This window comes from Vitis vinifera, chromosome 9, assembly GCF_030704535.1.
Source record: "Vitis vinifera cultivar Pinot Noir 40024 chromosome 9, ASM3070453v1".
In the NCBI taxonomy this organism is placed as follows: Eukaryota; Viridiplantae; Streptophyta; class Magnoliopsida; order Vitales; family Vitaceae; genus Vitis; species Vitis vinifera.
Genome location: NC_081813.1, coordinates 7,502,806 through 7,529,675, shown reverse-complemented (window position 1 = coordinate 7,529,675; position 26,870 = coordinate 7,502,806). Strand labels below are relative to the sequence as shown.

The 26,870-nt window shown below is 36.6% G+C and overlaps 1 protein-coding gene across 3 annotated transcripts; it reads left to right on the top strand.

Annotated features, from left to right (window-relative positions):
* Positions 1 to 541: 541 nt before the first annotated feature.
* On the top strand, positions 542 to 26,797 carry LOC100261209 (formamidopyrimidine-DNA glycosylase). Of its 3 annotated transcripts, none has more exons than XM_010656518.2 (10): positions 542 to 1,061; positions 1,413 to 1,464; positions 3,412 to 3,469; positions 17,239 to 17,307; positions 17,409 to 17,534; positions 23,319 to 23,369; positions 24,281 to 24,358; positions 24,464 to 24,563; positions 25,988 to 26,022; positions 26,111 to 26,797. In XM_010656518.2, the coding sequence occupies exons 1-10, from the start codon at positions 833 to 835 to the stop codon at positions 26,540 to 26,542; spliced, it is 1,230 nt and encodes a 409-aa protein (XP_010654820.1). In that variant the 5' UTR covers positions 542 to 832; the 3' UTR covers positions 26,543 to 26,797. The 3 variants fall into 3 exon arrangements, with proteins under 3 accessions (XP_010654820.1, XP_019077947.1, XP_010654819.1); XM_010656517.3 differs by lacking the exon at positions 24,464 to 24,563 and adding an exon at positions 24,618 to 24,720 and having other exon boundaries at positions 563 to 1,061; XM_019222402.2 differs by lacking the exons at positions 23,319 to 23,369; positions 24,464 to 24,563 and adding an exon at positions 24,618 to 24,720 and having other exon boundaries at positions 548 to 1,061.
* The last annotated feature ends 73 nt before the right edge of the window (positions 26,798 to 26,870 follow it).

The following is a 26,870-nucleotide window of genomic DNA, read 5'->3' as shown; positions in this document are numbered from 1 at the left end:
AATTTTTTCTATTTTCATACTTGTGTGACCCACCATCAATATAAATATTATAAATATTTATAAACCATTATTTCATATATATATATATTGAAAATTAAATATTGTATAATTTTGTTCATTTACTAGATTAAGTATTATTATAAATGGATATATTTTTATATTAGATTAATTTATTTGATTAATCATATTTTTTTTCACAATTTTTTGGTTAGTGAAAACAAAAAACCAAACATGATTTTACAAATATTATTTTTAAAAATTAATTTTCACTTTTTTTTAACCAAATACATTTTCAAAAAATGAAAAAATAGAAAATAAAAATTAATTTTTTTTAAAAAAAGGTTTTCTAAATCTTAAATTTCTTGGAAGATGAAGGTTGTGTGTAGCTTATAAGAAGGTAGATGGGTAAGCCATCTGTTCTAATATTCAAGCATTAGTAGATATTGTTTGTTTGATGAACTTAGAGGGAAGAAAAGAGTATTGCTGGTAGCCTAAATCCTCTTTGGAAGAGGCTGGTTGTGAAAAACTTGAGAATTCATGAATTGTTGATACAACTCTGAGCAAAACTGTCTAATCAGAAAAAGGTTTTCTGTTCAAGAACAGTTGGGCTCAAATCTTTAAAATGGAATTTTTTTCTAAAAGAATCAGATGCCCATTTCATGTGATTCTGGACCCAATTCACAACCTAACCCAAGAAACCCAAGCCCAACCCCGCGTTAAACCCAAGTTAAACCCCAAATTCCTCCCTATTTTCTTATCTTCCAAACGCTGCAAACCTGACAGACAGCTCTCAGAGTGAGCCCACAAAAGCGCGCCAAAAAAAAAAACCACCATGCCTGAACTTCCGGAGGTAGAAGCCGCGAGAAGAGCCGTCGAAGAGCACTGTGTGGGCAAGAAGATCACGAAAGCTGTGATCGCTAATGACTCAAAGGTCATCGATGGAGTCTCTCCTTCAGATTTTGAAGCCTCTCTTCTCGGTAAAACCATTGTCTCTGCCCACAGAAAGGGCAAAAACATGTGGCTCCAGCTCGATTCCCCTCCTTTTCCTTCCTTCCAGTTCGGTACGGCTCCAACCCTAGATGAGAAAATGTGGGTTTTTTAGTTTAGGGTTTATTGTGGAACAGTGGACCCATGTGAGAATTTGGGCCTTTGATCGTTAAATGAAGTTCTATTGCGAAATGCGGATTTTTTTTTTTTAATATAGATGTATTTAGCTTTATTTAAGTGGTTTTGCTGATTTCACGGTTCTAGAAACTGGTGTGAAGATTGAAACTCCATGACTGACAATGGAGGGACAGACCACCGTTCATGGAAATATGCGATTTTACTGATTTTCCATGTTATAATTTTAAAGTGTAACGTACCAGATAATGTATTATTACTTGTAGAAAATGATCTTTGATGTGTTTCAGGAATGGCGGGTGCTGTATATATAAAGGGTGTTGCAGTTACAAAATATAAGAGGTGAGTTTCCATGGGTTCTTGTGCATGTTCATGGAATTTCAACAAAATGCGTCCATGGATATTTCTGGATGCTATCTTGTTGTCATCCAATTAGCATCTTGAGGGTGTCCCTAAAAATTGGTTTGAAATATGGATAGGTGGTATAATGTAGTTTAATTTGATCATCGTATGAATTAATAGTTCTATTCAGAATTCCGATAAATTTCTTGCTATTTATGATCTAAAAAATTGTTGTAAGGTGTAATGGTAATGATTTAGTTTATTCTATTATCACTGTGCTTCAGCTTCCCTTGTTGCCTGCTTGGAATTATGGGAGTTTTTAAAAAATCTCTTCTAGGTTGCTCCCTTTTTTTTTTTATGCTTCTATTGCCATTGGTTAATAATCTTTGCACACCCCTCATGTCATGCTTGATTGTTCATGGTTGTTGATTTTTGACACTAGAAAATCTTATGGATTGAAGGAAGCCTCCCTGCATTGAAAACATTTTTTCAATGGGCTTGAAAAAATCTGCACCAAAGGGAAAAAGTATCTATGTTACTCATATTAATTTTTAGTCCTAAGCCTGACTACTTTTATCGGAGAAGTCTATATTTTAATTTTGACAGTCATGTTGGTTTAGGATCTTATCCTCTTTTGCATTCTTGGTGATCATGTCTTTTCAAGCCATCTTTAGCTGAAATTCTTTTTTGTTGTCCTTTTGTGCTTTGCTGACTTGCATTTGAACTGAGTCACTTCATATTGGTGAATTCATTGGTCTTTGCTATTAATGGTCAAACCATCCTAGAAAAGCTTTCCTCCATCCTAATGTCAGTGGTTACTACCTTTAACTTATCACGAGTGCATTTCTTTTAGATTCCATCTGGGCCACTGGTTGTTGCAACACTAACTTCTTAGACTTCCAGGCAGAAAAAGGTAGGTTATAGTCTACGTACAACCATTTCTTGCAATAATCTTGAAGGTTAGGTCAATTACTAATATACCTCTCTCTGATTTATTCATTTCACGTTATGTTCTCAACATGTTGTATCGTAAATACTCTATGATCTATGCTATAAAATATATCTATGATTGCACACTGCTCTAATTTCTTTGTAAACATCCTTGATTAGGACAAACCCTTTAAAGATCAAGTAAAGCTGCCTTTAATAAATTACAGTTGGTTATTGTTGTGATTTTTAGGGTTTATAATGGATAAGAAGGTGAAAGCAGGGTATATGGTTTTAGTAACGGCCAAATTGGCCATGTTTTTAGAATTTTATGGGCTGAAAATAAGAAAAAGCTTGATAGTATTCTTGGAAGGCAAGGGAAAATAAGGGTTTTGCACTAAGATAGTAAAGGTAATACTAAGGTTTGTGATTAGGGGTAGGGTTTAGGGATAAAATTGGGATCACGGAAGGCTGGCCATGGGTTGAAAAGTTTGCATGATAGAACAAAGGATAGAAAGAAGTGACAAGGAGATTAATATGGGTGAAACTTGATTGTTCCACCATCTAATGGTAATATTATGTTTTGTGAGATTAGTGTGTGATCTTTGGCAATGAGATGCAGGATAAGTTCTTGCTAGGGAGAATTTTCCAGTGGAAATGTTAGGTAATTGGTTGTCAAGAGGTTGAAGGCAGTGATAAATGGTTAAGATTGATAACTAGATATGATTAACATGAAACTAACGAAAAACAAAGCAAAGGAGTGAAAAGTTGTGGTATGGCAAATAGTAGTCTCTTCTTGGCAGTATAAGATCAATAAAACAAGATGATTGGCGAGAAGTGCTCAATGTAAATTTTATTGTTTTACTGAATTTTGATTCATCAAAATCTTTTTCTTTGTTATTCAAAATATGACTTGTGATGGATTTAACTTTTTCATATCTGATGCTTATTGAGTGTATTCTCCTCTATAAAACAGTTTGCAATTATGGGTCATAATAACGTAAAGAGTCTTGATTACAGGTCTGCTGTCAAGGATACTGATGAGTGGCCATCCAAATATTCCAAGTTATTTATTGAAGTAAGCATTGTTGCTCTTTTCCTAAATCTATGGCGTTGACAATCTGATTGAAATTACTAGGAAATTAATTCCCTGATTTTCAAGATTATATGGTCATATCCTTTTCTGTTTCATTTGCCTAATTTGTAGGATAAAGGATTATTAGTCAACTTTGTTATTTTGTGTAATTTAGTTTCCTAATTTTGTAGGATTGTACGTTATAGATCTTGAAAAAAATGGTATCAAAGTCTGTTCAAGGTCTATAGGTTCTTTTCTAATTTTTAACTTGCGATCTTCATTATCGCTGATTTCCAGTGGCTTTCATTGCCATTATTCTCTGCCTAAAGCGGCCGTCATTGCCTTTACCATTTTTTTTCCTCTCCTCTTAGCAGCCTTCTTTATTGATGATAATTTCCAAATCTTTGTTATAATTCAACAGTTTTTTGCATCAGCAATCACACCAATATTTATTAAGTTTTGTCTCTATTTTGCTACCCACTATGTTGAAAAGCTCAGAAAATGAAACCTAAGAAAATCCGACCTCAAATCCTGCATTCTAGTTGCAACCACCTACCAGACAATGCCAAACCTTTAGCCCTCATTCAAGCTTATCGCCTGAAACTATCTGATATGGTCTCAGCATGTGTGCACGTTATCAAAGGAAAAAGGCAAGTTCAACCACTTTAGTGTATCAACACTGAGTGAAGATGATCCCAAGTTTGCCATCTAGGATGAGGACTCAATGATCATGCCTTGGCTATGGAACATGATGCAATCTGAAATCAGCAGAATGTGTATGTTCCTGACTATGACAAAGGAATTCTAGGGGAGAGTGGAACAGACTTATTTGATAGTGTAAGATGTTCAAACTACGAGATAAAGACCAAGATTCACTCTACAAAGTACGGTACCTTATTTATAATTGACTACTATAATGTTATGAAGTGATTGTGATTTAAACCAGACTACTATTACAATCTTAAAATGAAGGATACTGAGGATGTTGCTATGTTTCTTAAGCTTATTGAAAGATAGTGAATATTTAAATATTTGGTTGAACTTAACATGGAATATGATCAAGTATGTGTTCAAGTACTTGGGAAAGAATCATTGATATCCTTGAATGAGGTATTCTCAATTATAAGGGCTGAAGAAGGGAGACGAAGTGTAGTGTTGGACACTTTAGTAAGTAAAAGGTCTGCTCTTGCTATTTTGAGCTCTCAAAGCTGTAGTAGGCATACATTCATTGCAATAAAACCAAGTCATACAAAGGAGATGTGCTAGAAATTGCATGGTAAACCACAGTTCCTTGACAAGAATGGTGGAAACCGAAATAGTAGACATCCAAACAGCAAGGAAGCCAAACAACCATCACACTTTTGGAGGAGAAACCCTGCCATGAGAATTCAAACAGTTCTAAGTTTGAGGGACTCAAAAAGGTAGAGATTGAAAGACTTTGGAGTTTCCTTACTTTACTAGACAAGCCCAATGCATCATGCTCATTGTCCAAATCAGGTAAGTACTCCATGACTAGTTCTTTTAATGTTCAAAAGATTGTTGGCACGAAAAATAGGTTATAGACTCAAGTGCTACCAACCGCATGATCTATAACTCTCATCATTTCTCATGCTAGAACCTACATTCTAGAAACCAAAAAATAAAAGTAGCTGATGATAGTTTAGCTACTATGGCCAGCAAGGGACTATTACCATTACCCCATCTCTTTCCTTAAAGTCCGCATCACATGTTCCTAAACTTTTAGTAAATCTTTTGTCAATTCATCAAGTTATCATAGATATAAATTGCAAAGTAACATTTTTCTCATCCTACTGTGTTTTTTAAGACTTGGATATAGGGAGGATGATTAGTCATGCTAGGGAATAGGAGGGCTCTACTATCTTGAAGTTGGAAGTGACAACAAAAGTGGTCACATATATTTATATCATCTTTCAAGTTTTTCATCCAATAAAGTCTAAATTTGGCTACATCATTTACGTTTTGGACATCTGTCTTTTCTTTTGTTAAAGTATATGCTTCATTTGTTATTTTGGAATTTGGATGTTAATTGACTTTCATTGTCAAGTTTGTCAATTAGAAAAACATCATCGAGTTCCTTTTCGTTGGAGAAATAATAGATTATCATATCCCTTTACATTTATTTATATTGATGTTTGGGGAGCCTCTCAAATTATAAATATCATTGAAGCTCATTGGTTTGTTTCCTTTATTGATGATTGTTCTCATGTCACTTGGTTATACTTTTTGAAAATCAAATTTGATGTTAGTTTTGTTTTATCTACTTTTCACAAGATAATTAGTACCCAATTTGGTGTTCAAATAAAGACTATCGGATTTGACAATAAGAATGAATTCTTTAACCAAGTTCTATCTTGTTACCTTGAGAGAGAAGGAATAAAACACGAGTCATTGTATATAGATGCTACACAACAAAATGGAGTTGAAGAAAGAAAAATTCACCATCTTCTAAGGTAACCCATGCCCTATGTTTTGAAAACAAATGTGCCTAAATCCTATTAGGGAAAGTAGTATTAATTGTGTCTTACTTAATCAGTTGGTTATCTTCTAAAGTATTGGGAAAAAAAGTCCTAATAAATATTCTTTTTGAATTCTTTCCTCATTTTCATGAGTTAGATCCCACTTAAAGTGGTTAGATGTGTCTCCTTTGTCCATATTCATGCTCAAAGTTGTGGCAAACTTGATCCTTGAGCTTTTAAATGTGTATTCATTGGTTATTCACCAACAAGAAGGGGTACAAATATTATTACCCTCAAAATTATCAGATTTAGTTCCTTTCCATCCAACTAAATTTATTTGGAAATCAAAAGTCTTATTGAAGGTCAAGGCCTTTGTTTGGATAGTGGCACACAAGAAGGTAAATACCAATGACATGCTTCAATTGAGAAGACCTTCCAAAGCCCTTAGTCCAGATTGGTGTATACTATGTAAGGGGGAGTGGAGAGATGAGCGACCACCTATCTCTACATTGTCCGTTCACTTTGGGTTTGTGGCATCGACCTTTTATATAGGGAGGGATGATGTGGGTTTAGCCTAGGAGTTGTTGTGATATGATGAATATTTCTTTTATGGGTTTTGGGAATTCAACTAAAAGGCAAGACACTTTTGAGGATTGCTTGTCTCACTTTGATTTGGATGGTGTGGCGAGAGAGAAATGTTAGGATCTTTGAGGATAAATGGAGGACATTTGAAACATTATGAGAATTATTTCATTTATTTACTTCTTTGTGGGCCTCTTGTACTAATGATTTTAAAGGCATTCCTTTAAACATCATTCAACTTAGTTGGCTTTCGGTATGTACACCACTAGGATTAAGCCACCAATGAAAGGAGCCTAGCCACTAAAGTTAATATTATATCATTTTTTAAATTATTTAATATAAATATAATTTAATAAAAATGAAACAAAATTGTTAAATTTTTAAGTAGTGAAGTATTTATGTTTAAAAATATATTACAACATCATGACAACTCTATGCGTATGTTTATTCTATAATAAAAAATCTAGATATCAAATAAAAAGTAATTGAATTTTTTATTAAAGTATTTAATCATAATTAATATAAATATACATGATTAATTTTTTATTATTTAATAAACAAGCATACATTATTACTCATTGGAGCGTATGATGGTGAGTATGACTTAATTACATAGGATTTGTTTGACAAGATTTTTTCCTAAAATTTCAAGAAATAAAAAAATTATTAATCCTATTTTAATGGATTTCTTGGACACAAAATTCCTAGAATTTTAGAAAATTAAAATAATAATCATATTTAGATGGGATTTCTAGCTCTTATAAAATTAAAATAAAAAGAAATTATATTTCAATCACAATCTTTTACAAAATGTATCAAAGCTAGATATAGAAGTGGAGGCAGTTATAAACACCAAAAAAAAAAAGGTAGAAGAATATACTAAATATAAACTTGATATTTTCTCATTCTTTAATTTAAATTTATGTGTGCAAATTTTATTATGTCATATGTACCTTTTCATTTAAAATAAAATTAAGATTTTAGATTAGAAAAGGTTTATATCTCAATCTTATATATTTGGTAAATATTAATTTTACAATTATTAATATTTGCATTTGATAAATATCGATTTTCATTTTTATTTAAAAAATAAAAATGGAATAGAGCATATGAATGGGATTTTCTATTTTTCAAAAATATATTATTTTTATCCAAATAAGTGTAATTATCTCATACCCTATGATTTATTTATTTTCTTCTCTGTTAATTGTTTTTCTTCTCCATGTTGTTGGAAATTATTATGGTAGTGCTTACTTTGTTTTCAAAATATAATAAATAATTTAGTATACCATTAAACTATCATTCTATATAAAATTTATTAAGTAGAAAATACTTATTATTGTATTGTTATTTTTTTATTATATTTTCTTTTTTGCAATTTTCAGACTACTCCCAACTTGTTACATATTTTCATCTTCATCACCACCCCTTGATGAAACCCTAGCCCTAACCCTAAATGTAACCTTAATTCCAAGCTTTCAAATGACGGGTCGGCAATAATTCTCTCCATGATTCCATGCTCATGCCTTGCTTCCCTCAAATCCATCTACAAATCATGGAAACTATTCTTGCCCTCCAAGGCCTTAATTTCCCTTTGCCAAAACAACCACCAATCCTCTTAGGGTTTTTTCTTAGTAAAATCGTTTACATGGCCTTAAAATCATTTTTTTCAGCCTTATCCAATGTCTCAAATTTTGTTCCTTTCTACCCAGCTAATTTTTTGTGGAAATCAAAAGTCCCCTCTAAGGTCAAGGCCTTTGCATGGTTAGTGGCACATAAGAAAGTAAATACCAATGACATGCTACAGTTGAGAAGGCCTTTCAAAACCCTTAGCCCTGATTAGTGTATCCTTTGTAGGAGCAGAGAGACTATTGATCATCTCTTTTTGCATTGTTTGATTACTTTGGGATTGTGACATAGAATTTTTTCACACATTAAGATGGAGTGGGTTCGGCCAGACAATATTTGTGATATGATGGTGATTTCTTTCAAGCGTTTTAAGAATTCTATTAGAGGCAAAACTCTTTGAAGGATCGTGTGCCTCTCTGTGTTGTGGATTGTGTGGAGAGAGAGGAATGCTAGGATTTTCGAGGACATTTGGAAGACGCCGAAGATGATGCGAGATCAGCTTCGTTTCTATGTTTCTTTTTGGGCTCATTGTACAGACATTTTTAAACCCTATCCTTTGAGTGTAATTTAGCTTAATTGACTTTCGATATGTACACCCTAGGGTTGAGACTATAGGGTCAAGAGATGTTATGCTTGTATAGGCCTTTTGTACCTTTTGTATAGCCTTCCTTGGTTAGTGGAGGTTTACTTAGTTCTTTTGATCAGGTTTGTACATCATGGGGAGGGGATAGAATGTGAAGACTGGATATTGAGTTGGTGAAAGTGGGAGGAAGGTTAGTGGGTACGATAAGAAGCAGAAGGATGAAGGTGTCTGAAAGTAGGTGTTGGTTCGCGATAGAATCGAAATCCTTTGAGATTTCGATTGATCAAGCAGGAGGGAGGTTAGTGGGTACGATCATGGAGAGGGGAAGAGGCTTTGTGGAGTGGATTAAATTTGGTGCTAAAAGCCTATCCCAGTTACTGGAAGGGGTAGAGGACTTTTGCAACATTGCTGAAAGGAAGAAGGTCTCTAAGACGTGGTTAGAAGGAGGAAGAAGTTTCTGCTTGGCACTAAGGAGGAATTCAGCTGGTCGCTTTTTACTTTGCTCTGTCCGCTCTACGGAAGGATGAAGGTTTTCCCTTGTGTTCCCTGAAGGAAGAGGGATGGTGGGAGGGTGGGTCTTGCTAGCCAATAAACTCAGAAGTCTTGGGATTGTGCCTCCTTTTGTTAGCCCTAAAGTACCTGAAATGGTTGTCTCCTCTCAAGGTTTGACTAATAGTCTTGTTAGAGGTTTGTCTTATGCTGAAGCAACCAAGCTTGGTCGCAGGGGAGTAGGAGAGAAAGTGTGGCTCCAGATTGGGGGGATAAACTCTTTCAGCAAACTACAGGATTTAAGGGACTATCTTGTGGAGAAATGGGGAGAAGGGGAGCTCATTTCTCTGTCTTCCCTAATTTGGGCCAAGGCCTTCTGGAGATTGAAAGGGGAGATTCACCTTGCTTTTCTTGGAGACTCTCTCATTCTCTTTGAGTTTGAACTCTGCTCGGAGGCGGAGCGGATTCTCTTAGAAGGACCTTACTTTTATAGGAGGAAAAGGCTTTGGCTAGATAAATGGGTCCCTGAGGCTGGTTGTGTCAGAGAAGGTGTGGAGGTGGGTGAAGTGTGGGTAAGATTGTTAGGCCTTCCCCTCTTTCTTTGGGACAATGCCTTTTTCAAACAGTTTGGCGATGCTCATGGGAGTTTTGTAGCGGTTGATAAGGACACTGTTGGGTGTCGGAATTTAAACTGGGCGAGGATTTTGGTGAGAATAGTTGGTGAGAACACTCCTAGTAGCTTGCAGGTTGTGGTGCAAGAACGTTGTTTTTCCATTCCTTTATGGTGGGAGTTGTCCCCTCGGGTTTCGGTGGTGAAACCATGCAGAGGTGGCCATAAGCTGAAGGTTAAGGATGACTCGAAGTGTGCTTCACGCGCGAGGGCAAGAATGGAGTTGGCCACTTTCTCAAAGGAAAAAGGTCTAGCCTGTGTGTCGCATTTGGAGCAATGTAGGGGAGCTGGTGACGTGACACAGCTCTGGTCTTCTGATCCTGCACTGTAGAGGGGTGGTTCTGAGCCACTGTTTGAAAAGACAGAGTTGGGCCTATCTTCAGGTGGGGAAACGACCCAACAGCTTGGGGTTGGCCCAAGTGTGAAGGAGAGGTCTTTAGGGGCCTTTGTCCAGAACAAGGATTTGGGCCAAGTTATTGGGATGGGCCTTTTTCCAGAGTCAAGATAGAGGAATGAGATGGATTGTTTGACTAAAGCCCAAGGAGCCTTAGTGGGCTCAGAGGGCTCGTTTAGGAGGTTGGAAGGACCGGCCCACATCCTTCCCTTTTTTGAAAGGGCCTCTGTGATCTCGTAGAGACTGGTTTCATTACAGGGAGATGAAGGCAAACCTCGCGAGTCCCAACTTTCTGTGGAAGATGTCAAGCTTGCTCTTGAGCAGCGAACTCCTCTTGTTTTTGATGCCTTGAGTTTAGACGCCACGAATGACGCGTTGATGGAGGAGGCCGCTCGCTTTCCAGGTCAAATTCCCTCTGTCCTTTCTCTCGGGGGGGGGGGGGGGGACAAGTTATTCTCTTCTACTCCCTCTCCTTCTTCTTTGCCCTACAACGCTAAAATCTTGGGACCCTTGGTTTGTTGGGAGGACTCGGATGGCTTTTCGATGGATGGTAATGCTTTGGAGCCAGGGCCTTTGTGTATTGCCCAACTAGATGGCTCGGAGGTTCAGTGGCCCTCTCACCTTGTGTGTTTCGGGGTAACGAAAGCAAGGAAGGTGCAATCGAGGACGCCTTCTCTGATGAGACTTTTGGAAGATTGCTATCGTTCAGTAGGTTCGTGGGGTTGCCGGTGGATGGCTTCGAAAATGAAATCTTGACTATGGGGCAAAGATTTTGTGTAAGGAGGAAAAAAGAATCCCTTTCTTAGGTCCAGAGTCGAGAGAGAGTTATGAAAGCTAGAGTGCTCCTTTAAGTATGGGTCCCCCTCAGGTTCAAGAAAAAGGAGTGGGAAATTTCTTGGGGAGTGTTCAAGAAGTGTTGATGTTAATTAGAATTCTCTCTTGGAATGTCAGGGGAATAAATGATAAGGATAAAAGAAAGGTAGTGAAAGCATTTTTAAGGTTGCAAAGGGCAGTCCTAGTTTGTTTGCAGGAGACAAAATGCTAACTCATGTCGGATTTGGTAGTGAGAAGTTTGGGTTTTGGTAGATTCATGAATTGGGGAAGTGTGCAGTCCAGAGGATAGGCAGAGGGCATCTTAGTTTTCTAGGACTGTAGAGTGTTGGAGCTTCTTGAGATGGAAACAGGGCAATATTCCATATTGTGTTGGTTCAAAAATTGCGATGACAATTTCATTTGGATTTTTTCTGGTGTTTATGGGTCAGTCCATTATTCTGAGAGAGAATTCCTGTGGTCTGAACTTGGGGATATTAGGGGTTTGTGGAGTGATCCTTGGTGCGTCGGTGGTGATTTCAATGTGGTTAGACCGCCCAACGAAATGAGAAATTGCTTGAATTTGTCTTCGGCAATGAGGCGTTTTTTAGAGGTAATTGATGAGTTGCAGTTGAGGGATCTGCCTCTCGTTGGGGGCTCTTACACTTGGTGTGGCGGTTTAAATAATAGATCAGCTTCTAGACTCGATCATTTTTTATTCTCAGAGGACTGGGAGAGTTACTTTTGCAACCTTTCTCAAAGCTTGTTGCCTAAACCCACTTTTGATCATTCTCCTATTTTGCTAGATGGAGGAGGAATTAGAGGCAGAAAAACCCTTTTTCGCTTCGAAAATATGTGGTTGAAAGTGGAGGGGTTCAAAGACTTGGTCAGGAAGTGGTGGACTTGCTACAATTTCAGCGGATCCTATAGTCACATTCTTGCTTGTAAGTTAAAGGCTCTGAAGCAGGATCTAAAAGTGTGGAATAGAGATGTGTTTGGAAATGTCTCTTTGAATAAAAACATCACTCTTAGTCAAATGGGTTTCTGGGACGCCAAGGAAAGAGACTGTGGTCTCTCTTTAGAGGATTGTGAGGCCAGAAGACGGGCAGTGGAGGAGTTCAGTAAGTGGGCAGTCTTGGAAGAGATCTCTTGGAGGCAAAAGTCAAGAGAATTGTGGTTGAAAGAAGGTGATAAAAATTCAAAGTTTTTTCACAGGATGGCTAATGCTTGAAGAAGAAAGAATTTTCTATCTTCTATTACAGTGGATGGTAGGAAGTTGACTGAGGAGACTGAGATAAAGGAAGGGGTGGTTAATGCGTTCCATAATATTTTGTCAAAAAAAGGGGATTGGAGACCAAGTATTTCGGGACTGCCTTTTTCTTCCTTGGATAGTGTTGAGGCGGGGCTCCTCGAGGAGGCCTTTTCTGTGGAAGAGGTCTAGACTACAGTCTTTGGTTTGAATGGGGATAAAGCCCCTGGACCGGATGGGTTTACATCGGCTTTTTGGCAATTTTGTTGGGACATAGTCAAACACAAAGTAATGGGATTTTTTGCTAAATTTCACAGTTTTGGCCGTTTTGAAAGAAGATTAAATTCCACCTTTATTGTTCTCATTCCTAAGAAAGGGGGTACAGATAATTTGAAGGATTTTCGTCCTATAAGCCTGGTCCCCGTCTTTACAAGATTCTAGCTAAAATTCTGGCTAATAGATTGAAGAGAATGGTGGGAAATGTGATTTCGAACTCCCAACATGCCTTTGTGGAAGATAGACAAATTTTGGATGTTGTCCTTATAGCAAATGAGGCCTTAGATTCAAGACTAAAAAGTGCAAAGGGTGGTATTATTTGCAAGATGGATATTGAAAAAAAACGTATGATCATATGAATTGGGGTTTTTTATTAGCAATCTTGGATAAGATGGGGTTTGGGACTAAATGGGTGAATTGGTTGAGGTGGTGTATTTCTTCAACCCGTTTCTCAATCTTGCTTAATGGTTCTCTTGTAGGCTTTTTCCAAAGTTCTAGAGGCCTAAGACAGGGAGATCCTCTTTCTCCTTTCCTTTTCATTTTAGCAATGGAGGTGTTGTCTTCTATATTGAAGAGGGCTTTACAAGGAGGCTTTCTTGAGGGTTTCATGGCTTGTGGGAGAGGAGGTGAGGGTGTGGTTGTTTCTCATCTTTTATTTTGCTGATGACACACTAGTTTTTTGTGATGCAAGCAAGGAGCATGTGGAGGTCTTAAGTTGGCCTTTTATGTGGTTTGAAGCAATTTCCGAGCTAAAAATCAATCTTCAGAAAAGTGAGATGTTTCCAATGGGGGTGGTTCCTAATTTTGAGGACTTGGCTAGGGTGTTGGGCTGCAAAGTGGGTTCTCTTCCCTCTTGTTATTTGGGTCTACCTTTGGGAGCTGCTTTCAAATCATCTCGGGTTTGGGATGTAGTGGAAGAGAGATTTCAAAAACGGCTTGCTTTGTGGAAGAGACAGTATTTGTCCAAAGGAGGAAGGTTGACTTTGGTAAAGAGCACTCTTTCTAGCATCCCAATTTACTTTATGTCGTTATTTATCATTCCTCGCAAGGTGAGCCTAAGGTTGGAAAAGATTCAAAGAGACTTCATTTGGGGGGGGGAGGAGCTTCTCAAAGTAAGCCGCATTTGGTGAATTGGTCTATTGTTTGCCTGGAGAAAAAGGATGGGGGCTTAGGTATCAGAAACCTTTCTAGGCTTAATAAGGCTCTTCTTGGAAAATGGTGTTGGAGATTTGCTTTGGAGCAAGATTCTTTATGGAAACAAGTGATTGTAAGGAATTTGGAGAGGAAGAAGGACGTTGGTGTTCTAGCGCTTCAAGGGCGAGTCATGGAGTGGGGCTTTGGAAGGCGATTAGGAACGGGTGGATGGAGTTTAGTAAAAGGGTGGCTTTTAAGGTGGGGGATGGTAGAAGAGTGCGGTTTTGGAAGGATAGGTGGTGTGGAGAGGATTCTTTGGAAGAGGCTTTTCCAAGTTTGTACTCTCTTGCCTCCTCCAGGGATGCTTGGGTAGCTCAGTTATGGGATCAGTTCGGGAATTTGGGTCATTGGAACCCTATATTCACAAGACTTAACAATGATTGGGAGATGGAAGAGGTGGAAACTTTTTTCAATAGGTTACATGGTCATGCGCTTAGAAGGGGTGATGAGGATGTCATGTTTTGGAGAGTTTCAAAGAAAGGTTTCTTTACAGTTAAGTCTTTCTTCTCATCCCTAGTTCCATGCATCGGTAGAGAGTTCCCTTCAAGCTTAGTTTGGAATCCTTAGGTTCCAAAGAGAGTCAACTTTTTTGCTTGGGATGCTATTTGGGGAAGAATTCTAACTATGGATCAACTAAAAAGGAGGGGTTGGGTCTTCCCAAGTAGGTGCTATTTGTGTAAAGCGGATGAAGAATCAGCAAATCATGTGCTTATTCATTGTCCCAAGGTAGCTATGATTTGGCACCTTATTTTTGCTCTTTTTGGTGTTCATTGGGTTTTGCCCAATTCTATCAAGGAAACCATTCTTGGTTGGAACGACACCTTTGTTGGAAAGAAAAGAAAAAAGGCGTGGAATGCAGCCCCTTTTATGTTTATTTTGGACTTTATGGAAGGAAAGAAATAGAAGAATCTTTGAAGATACTAAATTAGCGGATCAAGCTATTTTATGGTCTTTTTTGTACATGTTTTCGGATTGGGTTAGGGTGCATGTAGACTGTACTTCATGGTCCATTTTCGATTTCATTGATTAATTGGGTTGTAAGTAAGGGATTTTTTTGCTTTTTTCTTCTCCCTTTGGCCTTGTTGCCTTGTATACTTCGTGTATACTTTCAGGTGTACTTCAGGCTTTCTTAATACAATTGCTTTTACTTATCAAAAAAAAAAAATCATGGGGAAGATTCCTCATCCTTCTCATGTTTCTTTTCTTATTTAATATATTTGTTTTGTTTTTGATAAAAAAAAAACCACCAATCCCAACTCCTTTACCTATTCCCTCAAGACCTTGCCATCACCAACTCTTTTCTCTTTAGCCCCAAATCCCTAGTATGGTGCCCGCTTCCAAGGCCCTAATCTCCCTCCGCCAAAACAACCACCAATCCCCACTCCTCTGCCTCTTCCCTCAAGACCTAGCCATCACCAACCCCTTCCTCTTCAACCCCAAAACCCTCGTGGTGCCTGCTGCTTCCACCACTTCCATCAATCTCCTTGTCTGGCCTCTACAACTTCACCTACACCAATGCCTATGCTTGTGTATTCCCAAAAAAGCAGTTTTATTTTTTGTAGGAAAAGGGGTTAGAGTTGGGGTGAAATTATAGGAATGTCATTCTTAATGGGTCAATCAATGAACAATACTTTAAGAGGAATAACAGATTAGTAAATATCTAAAGAAAATAAGTTTGAAAAACAGTCATTTAAAGAAAATAACGTTAAAAAACAGTCATAACAAAAGTGTATCCAAGCTTTTATCATATACTATAGAAAATAATAATAATTTCTTATATTTGAGTTGGTCTTTTAGTTGTCGGCAATGGAGCAAAAGGAAATATTAATTTATGGATATAGTTTCTTGTATTATAAACAATAATGGTTAATTAACATGTTTTTCATTGGTTCATCTTATTACTTCTTGACTTATACAACGCGTGCATGCCTTTTTACTTTGCTTGTCAATGTATGTGCAACATTCTCTTTTATTAGCTCTCATAGAATGATAATTGAGACTCGGTGATAAATTTAATAAGAAGCTTATTCTATTATTATCTAGTTTAAATTAATAAATTGAAAATTAATTTGTTGTAGATAATGTGATTATGAGAAAAATTTATGTTTTATTTTGTTCATTTAATATTGTGTCCCCATCATAGCAGTGTCTTACTTTTCAAGGTTTGAGTTATCAAAGTATCCTTAAATTAGTTATCCATGTAAATTGCTGGTAGAGAATGTTAATGCTATATTGTCAGCGTAATGTGGATCTGTTCTTTCAAATGAAATTTCCTTTTTGGCTTTGTTATATTTGATGGAGTCAAATTAGTTAACTGAAGTTTCAGAGGAACATGGCATTTCTGTTCAATGCTCAAGCATAATTTGGGGTTCTGACGCATCTGCAACTGAATTATTGTTGTTGAGTGCAATCCATGGATATGGCATTTGAATAGAAGTTTGGGAACTTTGTTATGGGACAAAGTTTTTATAGTTTATTCTTTGAATTGTGTTTGTCATGAAAAGGGTTTTAACTCAATTTTGCCTTTGGATAGAAGGTTATGGCAATTTGTACATGTTTAAGTTGTGGAGTACAATATGTATGATTGTACAATCTTGTGGATAAGGAATTTTTCACCAAAGCCCATCCTCTCTTCGACTTATCCATGGTCAAAATTTCTTTCCAAATTGCTTCCTAGGAAAAACAACTCACTTATATTTGAATCATGGATTCCAAATAACATCCGTTGGAAAAGGTCTAATCTCTCATGCTCCATCCAAAATTAATAGGATTTAATTGAGAAACTGCTACTCTTTTAGACCATTCACGCCACCCTATGTTCAGCACCCCTCTTTATTGATTTTCCTTGTAGAACCCAAGAAGAAAACCTCCCTCCCTCACTCACTCTCTTTAGAAGACAACTAAGAGCCTCCATCACCACAGTGAATAAATAAAGAGAAAGAGCATCCCTGCACTTCAAAATCCCTAGAACTTTTAAAGAAGCTAGTAGGAGTACCATTCATGAGGATTGAGTACCAAATTGTATCCCAACCGATCAACTTTTGGTCAAACCCCATTTTCTCTAAAACTGCAAGTAGGAAAGCCCAATTTATAAAAATAAAAGATCCAAATATAAGGTCTCATAGAGGATATGGATTCATACACTCTTGGTTATTTTCTTAGTGAAATTTGTAACTAGGTGGTGGGCTTCTGAATGTGTTTCGTTCACAAATATGGCATTTATGGAGCATCCGCACATGATCTATGGGTCGTGTATTATCAACTTTGTCTCAATGAAATCTTGCTTTTTTTCCCTAGCTATGTCAATACAGTACCCCACACATAGGAAGGGACAATGATGAATGGATATATCTTTTTTTTTTTTTTTTTTTTGTCTATTTATCAATGATTATAACGAAATTGCATGTTCAATTCTACAGCTAGATGATGGTTTGGAGCTATCTTTCACAGATAAAAGGCGATTTGCTAAAGTTCGCTTGCTCGAAGATGTACTGCAATATCTTTTGTCTATTTACACAAATTTTCATATTTTTGTACTCCAAATTATATGTCCCTAATTTATTTTGTCACAACAATTTTGTTGGTACAGCCAGCTTCTGTGCCCCCAATATCAGAGCTTGGCCCGGATGCCCTATTGGAGCCAATGACAATAGATGAATTTATCAAATCCTTGAGCAAGAAGAAGATTGCAATTAAGGCTTTACTACTTGATCAGGTTAAAGCTAATTTTCTCATTTCCATCCTTACTCTATAATGATTTAGACATCCTCCAATGTGGTTGATAGGGTGTTGACTCGTCTAATTTAAGAGATGGCAACTCAAAAAATATATGCTTGGATTAATAGTCCCAATTATTTCTTGACCATTTTTTTTAAAAAAAAAAGTGAATGTTGATGCACCAGCATTTTGTGCTTTAATATCATGTTTTATCATGTGATAATGTTGTTGTTTTTTTATTTATTTATTGTGGATTAACTTCTATTTACATTAGATCTCCATTATATTATAAGATTTTGGAAAATGGGCATCTATGATCAATGAATTTGGATGGAAATCTTGGTAGTTAATTTCTTGAAAGACTTGTTTATTTATTTAGACATAAAGAGAGGGCACAGACACACATGCTGCATTCATTTAACATCAGAAAAATAAGCCAAAAAACCTTTTTTTTTCTTTTTTCTTTTTTTTTTCTTTTTTTGGTTTTTGGTTGAAAAGTAAAACCAGTACATCGAAGGCATCAAAAGTGAGGCACAACTTGGCACATATGCTACATAAAAATTAACATGTAGAAAGGGGAAGAACCAAAAGACCAACAAAAGAAAAGACCACTAAGCTATATCATATTATTGTTGGGTGCTTCCTAAGATTATGCTTTGTTTCATCTCTACGGAGCGGAAAAGGTTGAGCAAATATGGTTGTTGACTTCAAACTTTCATATGGAGAAACATAAAATTAGAATGGTTTTAAGAAATTATGTAGTTACATGTGATAAGTGATTAATGTAAAATAGTAGAGAGAAACAAATATAGAGGAGAGGAATAGAAATTGAAAAGAGAAATTGTAAATAATTATAAATATTATTAATCAAACGTGTAAAATATTTAATGTCATTAGACTTATATATAGATAGACAATCCTAACTTGAGTAGGAAAATAATTCTAATAACAATATAAAAAATTCTAACTCTAATAAAAAATTTGTCACTAAATAATATATATATTTATAGGTAAATAAGCTTAATATATTAAAGGCGCAACAAAGTACACATGGGGTATACAAATATGGCCCGGAGGCAAGCAAGAAAAGAGAAGAGAAAGATTCAAACCCACCTTCCCACTAACACCCAGCTCCCACAAGGGCTGGAAACCCCTTAGCAAAAACCAAAAAAGAGAATAAAACCCTTCCCGAAACAAACAAAGAACCCCTAGTAGAACAAATTTACCACCAGTGGCCTACAGAGACTCCTATCGCTAAGTCCCCACCTCCCTCCCCAATCTTTTTATTGTGGATGGATCACTATTGTAATTGATTGAGCACTCAAGCCTTCAGATTTCCTTCTCAAGACGCGAAGAGGACATGGATTTTTGCCCTCCCTTTGACACCTTAACCCCACGATCTTTTTATTGTCACTAAATAATATTAACCTTAAAATAAATAACAAAATAAAAATATCATTACTTCTTATATCTACTTCTAACATAAGTGGGTAATTTAATATCTATATCTCAATCATTTCCCCACAATTGAAAATAACTTGACTTTGGTGTGTTATGTTGTAGATATTGCTCTAAAAGATCAGGATCAAGTTGACAAAATTCCTCGTTAGTAATCCAAGTATCATCAATAGAAGGATGATCTTTTCATTGAACAAGGAAGCATTAACCATCTCCAAATGGAGAAATAACATATTGATTTGTTGATACATCCACAATTACATTAGTTGAAGGCAATGAAGTAGAAGGAGCACAAGGCATCAAGAGGATTGCCCTGTGGAAACAAAAGAATGCAAAATTGAAGGCTCAAATATACCTTGAAAAGGAAATAAATTTACCTCATTGAGAATTGGACTTATAGTTATGTGCAATGACAAATCAAGCAAATATGTATTAGATCCAAGCCTTCGAGGATAAGGAATGGGCCAAGTGAGTGGGCAAGGAGTTTCTTGATAGAATTTTTAGGGTAATGCTCAAGACAAATGCAAACCATAAAATAATCCCCCTCTTTGATTATGCAACCCATAATGCTTTCTTTGTGATTAAACAGAAGATGATTGAGACTCATGTTTTGTAACATCGTGATCTTTTAGTTTTTGGCATAGTTTGTCATGCTTCTCGGTAGGTATATGATGTTTTAAGTCAAGATGGTCCTCTTTTAGCCTACTCTAGTGAGAAACTTAATGAGGCAAAACAATAGTATTCTACATATGATAAGGAGTTTTATGTTGTGGTGCAGTTTCTTCATCATTGGCGATACTATTTGTCACCAAAGGAGTTTATCTTTTATTCTGACCATCAAGCCCTTAGATTCCTTAATTCCTAACATAATTTGAGTAAAAGACATGTTGAGTGGGTTGCATTCCTCCAAGACTACACTCTCATTCTCAAACATCATTCTAGGACAGAAAATAAGGTTGCCTACTTTAGTGAGAAACTTAATGAGGTAAAACAATAGTATTCTACGTATGACAAGGAGTTTGATGTGGTGGTGCAGTTTCTTCATCATTGACGATACCATATGTTACCAAAGGAGTTTATCCTTTATTTTGACCATCAAGCCCTTAGATACCTTAGTTCCTAACATATGTTGAGTGAAAGACATGTTGAGTGGGTTGATTTCATTCAAGACTACACAGTCATTCTCAAACATTGTTCTAGTATAGAAAATAAGGTCTCTGAGGCCCTTAGCCGTGTTGTCACTATCCTCCACTCTAAGTAATAAAGTAGTGAATTTTGAACAAATTAAGGATGGGTAACCCCACTTGTCCAAATTTTGATACCTATTTTTAAGGACCTCTTAGATAGCCACAATAGAAATCATGTCAACTTTTTTCTTTGAGATGGTTATCTTTTCAAAATTGTGCATTACTCGTATTTCACTTGGAGAGTTCTTAGTTAGAAACTATCCATTGGAGGCCTAGTTTGAGATTTTGGTAAGGATTAGTCCATAGCTCTAGTTGAAGATAGGTTTTATTGGCCTTCATTGAAAATGGATGTGCTAGAATAGTAGCCCAATTTCGTACCTGTCAGTTAGGTAAGGCTAAGAAGCAAAACACAGGTTTGTACACTCCACCACGTGTGCCACATACACCTTGGTGTCATCTTAACATGGACTTTGTCCCAGGACTGCTAGAAGTCATGATTCCATTTTGGTAGTTGTGGACGGATATTTTAAGATGTTCATTTTGTCTAATGTTCCAAGAGTGCTCTGATATTTCCCATGTGTCAAAGTTGTTTTTGAATAAAATTGTGAGATTACATGATGTACCTTCAACCATAGTGTTTGATAGGTGTGCCAAGTTTGTTAGCTATTTTTGGAAATTGTTTGGAACCACTTTGAAGTATTCTTCTTCAAATAGTTAGTTAGACAAAAGTAGTTAATTATAGTCCAAGTGACTTGCTTTGGTGTCCAGTTTGTGAGAAACCTTTTAATTGGGATTTTGTTCTACCCATAGTTGAGTTTGCTTACAATAATTCAGTTACTCAGTCCACAAGAAAAAGTTCTTTTGAAGTTGTTGATGATTCTTCACCATGCCATCCCATTAATCTTGTTCCTTTGTATACTGATTATTGTCCTTCTTATTCCGCCTAGACCTTTGATGACCATATTTGTGACTTACATGCCGAGATATGATAGAAAATTGCTTTCAATAATGCAGATTATAAACTTACTACTGATGCATATGCAGCATATCACAAGTATAAAGAGTTCAAAGAGGGTGATTATGCTCTAGTTCATATTTGTCCTGAACATTACCCTATAAATTTGACCAAGAAACTTCATGCCCACCCACTTAGCCCATTCCCTATCATTAGAAGGCTTAGATCTAATGCATATTTGCTTGATTTGCCATCATGTATAAATAGAAGCCCAATTTTCAAAGTGGCAGATCTATTTCCTTACCAAGGCATATTCAACCCCCTAGTTTTGCCTTCTTCTGTTTTTATAGGGCAATCCTGTAATTCAGTTCATCATGCTTCTACTTCATTGGTGCCAACCGATGTAATTGTCGATGTATTGGCATATCAGTATGTTATTTCTCCATCTGGGGGTTGTCAATGCCTCCTTGTTCGATGGGAGGGTCATCATTCTATTGATGATAATTGAATTATTGTCATTGAGTTCCATCAACTTGATCTTGATCTTTTGGAGCAATATTTGCAACATAACTGACTAGAGTAGATTTTTTTTCAATTGTGGGTAAATGATAGAGATAAAGATGTTAAATGACGCACTTATGCTAGGCATAAATACAGGAAGTGATAATGTTTTTATGTCGTTATTTATTTTAGAGTTCTTATTATTTAGTGATAAAGTTTTATTAGAGTAAGAATTTTTCATATTATTTTTTGAAATTAATAAAATTCCTCTCCATCATCAAGCTAATAGCAATAGAAGTTGTTCATATGTTTTCTTGGCAAAAAGACCAAGGGGCTAAGTTACCTTGTTTGATTCATATAATCCCAACCCAAGCATCCCCTTCCCCTCCACCCCACCAAAAAATAAAAAAAGAACAAGAGAGGGAAAAAAAAAAGAGAGAGAGAAGTAGAGAGAGAAAAAGATATACCTCAAAGAATAAAGGCTTTTTATTTGATAATTTGCAACTATTTTACATGGACAAAAACGTGGGACATGGACATGACACAGCAGAACACAAATATAGTGTCTGAGCTTTTCGCAAATCACAATGACTCTCTGACTAAATGTTTGTAATGAATGTCTGTCTATCTCTATGTAATGATGTTTCACTTGCTTGTTTGAGCTTTTTCAGCCATTTGTGCAATGTAAAGAAATTTGTTTTAAAATTTCTAGGTCATGTCAGGGAAGTGTCTGACATGTGTCCTGGCATACCAGCAACTGTTGTGTTTGATTGAATAAGGTCCTATTTGAAAGTAGCTGTGGTACATAGTTGAGGAACACTGTGATCTGAGATGAAGGCTCTAGACCAACAAGAGCAATGCCCAAAAGGATGTATCCATCTGTGTAAAGGTAATGACAAGAGTCAATATTAACTAACAGAAAAATGGTCCAAGATGAAGGCTCTACAGTGACCAGAGGAAGGCCCCAAAGGATATATAATGTATGTTGAGGCAATGAGAATAATAAATGTTAAGTAACAGGAAAATTTTCTCCCTTGATAAAGGGTAAATAGGTTATTTTGAATTTGTACCCCACCCCAATTAATTATGATGTGCTTTTACTTAAGTTCAGTTATGTATTTCTACTCACACTGCAATAGTAAAAGAACAAGCAAAATTCTAGGAGACTTCCCTTGAAGGGTAATAAATTGCATTATTAGAATCTCACAACTTATTGAAGTCGAACTGCCACTGTTGATCGCCTTTAAACTTTTTGGTGGAAGGACTTGTTTACCACTACTTGTAAAAGTAGCATTCATATACATAGTGACTGGCTTATTTGTTGTCACCTGTTAAAAGAGTACTCAAAAGTCTTGGGGATTCATGATAAACCAAAAAAGAAAAGGAAGTACTGTAGATCCTGTAAGATACCCTCCATCATTACTTGCCTTAGTTCAAGGAATGGATGTGGCTTAAGATGCTGATTATATTATATTACTTTATGTTTCCTTCCAATGCCATTTACCTCATTAGTGTACTAAAAAGTGTTTTGGGCTTTTGAAGTTAATTTCTAGATTGCCTTGCAGTATGAACTATATGTTGTCATCATAAATATCTAACTCTATATTCAAATACTGTTTCAAACGCTATTTGCTTGTCGTTGGTGTAAAAATTAACATTGTAATTGGCTTCAACTTTGCAGAGTTATATTGCAGGCATTGGCAATTGGTTAGCTGATGAAGTGCTTTACCATGTCAGTCTACTCTTTTTTTCTCAACCTTATCCTTTAACTTTTTTTATGGTTTAGAACTGTAGGATGATATTTGCATATGGACAAAGGCAACTCCCTAGTGGAATCTCTATTCTATAAAGAACTCTGTGCATATTTCTGTATCTTTTTGTTTGCCTATTCAAAAATAAAAAAAAATCTGCACCTTTTTCTCCTTTTCATCAAACTTGGAGAAAGATGAGGGATGGATCATAAATTGCTGGAGTTAGCTGTTTTGATCTCTTTTAGTATTTGATTAGCTTGATGCTACCTAGAACGAGGATTGGATCTGCAGGGTTTTATGCCATAGAGATGGGAAGCTTTGTGAGAGTCTCAATTTGGTATAATATTTTCTTTTCAATTTTTCTTTTCATGCAGGGGGCATGAGGGGGAAGGTTAGGATATCTGAATTTGAGATATTATTAGGAAAGTTCAAAGAGAATACAAGAAAAGGTAGAATTAGAAGTGGATGCATTTTTGGAAAGCAGGAATTAGCATCAACTGAGGACATTATGAAGGGGAACTCTTTTTGGATAGTTCAGTCATGTCAAACAGAGACCAACTACTGCACCTGTAAGGATTGGGTTGTTTCAGGATGAAGACGTTAGTCACGTTACAAGTATAAGATGAAGGCAAAAACAGTGCAGTAAGAAAATAAGTTATAGGCATTTGTTATAATAGATGATTTGGCCCTGCTGGCCCAAATTAGTTGGGTTTTAGGTTGCATTTTTTCTTTCAGCTTTTCCTTTAAACCTAAAAATTTCTGCTTCATTTGATGCTGTTTCAAGTGAATCTAGATTTTAGGTTTGACAGCATTATCGATTCTGGAGCTTCATATCGGTGATCTTGTCTATGTTCAATGATGGAGTAACTAATGATTATTTCCATCCCTGCAGGCAAGAATTCATCCATTGCAAGTAGCTTCTAGCTTAACCAGAGAAAGCTGTGAAACTTTGCATCAGTGCATCAAACAGGTAGGCGAGTTTCTTTCTATTTGGACTATTTGCTTGCGGGACTTGAACTTCTGTTTTGTTAAAAATAACATGCTTTATGGAAAGTATAGAGGAAAATACTTGTAGGTTATTCAATATGCTGTTGAAGTTGATGCTGAATGCAGCTTATTTCCACTTGAATGGTTGTTTCATTTTCGCTGGGGAAAAAAGCCTGGAAAAGTAAATGGTAAGATGGTTACTATACTTGTGATCATTTTAACAAAAGCAATTGATTTTACAGGTCATTGAGAAAGCAATGGAAGTTGGGGCAGATAGTAGTCAGTTTCCTAGTAATTGGATTTTCCATTCCCGCGAAAAGAAGCCTGGCAAGGCTTTTGTCGATGGTTTGGCTCCTGACCTCATGTGATAGTCCTGTACAACATAACATTTGATTCATCTGTTTTTACTTCAAATTAATATTAGTTGCCATGCCTGAGTTGATGTGTGAAACATCAAACATGATAGGAATATATCATGCCATCTGTGATATTTCTCATGTATTTTTGTTCAAGATGGAGATCGCTATCCGCTCATTAACTTGATGCAATTTTCCTTGATGAAATGATCACAGCAAACTCGAACAAAGTGGCTTTCACACTGCAGCATGCACTTTGATGCCAGCTATTAGTTGCATGATTTTGAATACCTTTTCAGTTGTTTTGAGTGGATTTTTGCCTGCTAGTTTGGAGATATCTTGAGACCAATGTGAAATTTGAAGCATCTACAATATATCCTGCTACCCATCTGGTTTCCTCATTTTTGATAAAAAAGATCATCCGCATGTTTTTAGACATTCAGTGAATCTGGTTCTTGCTATGACCATGAGTTTTTTATTCATCTCAGAAGGTTCTAGGTGCAGCCCTTAGTACCATATAATCATGCAGAAATATAGATGCATAGTTTGGGAAAGTTAGGAATGAGAAATGGTGGTGGATTGGTCAATGGTAAGGTTGCAAGGAAGAAAATGGGTATGTTACGAAAGGTGAACAAGGAGAGACGGCTAAGTGCAGGGATTAACAGAATTGGTTGTAATATAAAATGGAAAATAGAGAAAGTGGACATGATTTATAAGCACCCATGGGCAAAGACTATGGTTCGTCCCATTTGTGTAGTACTGATAACTTATATCTCAGGAGAAGTGAGTTGGAGGCGGCTTAACCTCCAGCATTTTCCACAAACTGTCCATTCTCAGGAGTTGAGCCTGCATATGTACACTTGAGAGTTTTACCTCTATACTCTCTATCTCAGCTAGCAACAACCTATAAGTGTGTTGGCTACAGCTGAACCTCCAGCTTTTTGCTTTGTGTTTATTCTCAAGAGTCAAAACCGCACATTTGCTCTGGAGACTTTTACCTTCCAGTGAACAGGGGCCTCTCTCTCTCTCTCTCTCTCACACACACACACACACAAAGATCCTCTTGTTGCTTGTGGTTTCCATAATTCCATGCAAGTATGTATGATAGATAAAAATAAGCAGTAGGATTCATGAGCCATGGATTAGTAGATCTTATCTTCTATATTTTTCTCCTAAGCCCAATCCTCCTATCTCTCTTTAGATGTCATAAATTGATGACCCATATAAAAAGCTAACAGGTTTTCATCTGATGTCAGGGAAGAAAATTGATTTCATCAGTGCCGGTGGCAGGGTATGTCTTTCTAAAAATGCAGTCTCTTATGTGATTCAAACTGTTATATGAAGTAGTTGCTTCAAACAGCCTGTGTTTTTGGTCTTAGACAACAGCCTATGTTCCAGAGCTGCAAAAGCTAAGTGGAACTCAAGCTGCAAAAGCATCTGTTAAACCAAGAAAACAAACACCCATGAGAAAAAAGGAAGAGAATGATGAAGATGATGATGATGATGATGCTCTTGATGAACCAGCCAGTGAGGAAGAGAAAAACACTAAAAGAGCTAAATCAAAGAAAGGGCAGAATCCCAAAGGTGGAGGTAAAAAGCCCCCAGCAAAAAGGAAGGTTGAGGAAAGTGACAATGATAGTGATGATAACGATGACAACAATGATGATGATGATGATGATGAAGACAAGGATGGTGATCAAAAGAAGGCAAAGAGGGTGACCAAGAATAAGCAAACCAAGGTGGAGAAGACAACCAAGAAGAAAGTGGAAAAGAGTCATAAAGGTAAGCCAATGAAGAAAAAAGTGAAGTAGGTTGCTAATTGGATACCTGCACCCTTGTTCCATGTTATGGAACAGGGAAGTAATATTTTCGGTTATTCAGGTCCTGGCCATATTACAGCTTATTTTTTTCTTTTGGAATTCTACACTGCATGAATCCCGCTTTTGTTTTAACCGTCTTTTGGCGCTGATGGCCTGTATAAATGCAATATGTGGTTGGAACCAAACTGTTTAATTTTTTCTTTTCCTTTTTTTCCTTTGAATGTAAGTGCATTTTGCCATTTTGCCATTTTGCCTTATTCTGAGGAGCTCATATTTGGGGATTGAGTCATGGAGATTACTGCATTTCTAAGGAGTTTTC

What these genes read in the sequence shown, in the direction of transcription:
- LOC100261209 (XM_010656517.3), top strand. Translation starts at nt 833, where the DNA reads ATGCCTGAACTTCCGGAGGTAGAAGCCGCGAGAAGAGCCGTCGAAGAG. An exon ending in ATTCCAAGTTATTTATTGAA is followed by an intron (nt 3,470 to 17,238) that starts GTAAGCATTGTT and finishes TCAATTCTACAG; the next exon opens with CTAGATGATGGTTTGGAGCT. An exon ending in TGGCAAGGCTTTTGTCGATG is followed by an intron (nt 24,721 to 25,987) that starts GTTTGGCTCCTG and finishes ATCTGATGTCAG; the next exon opens with GGAAGAAAATTGATTTCATC.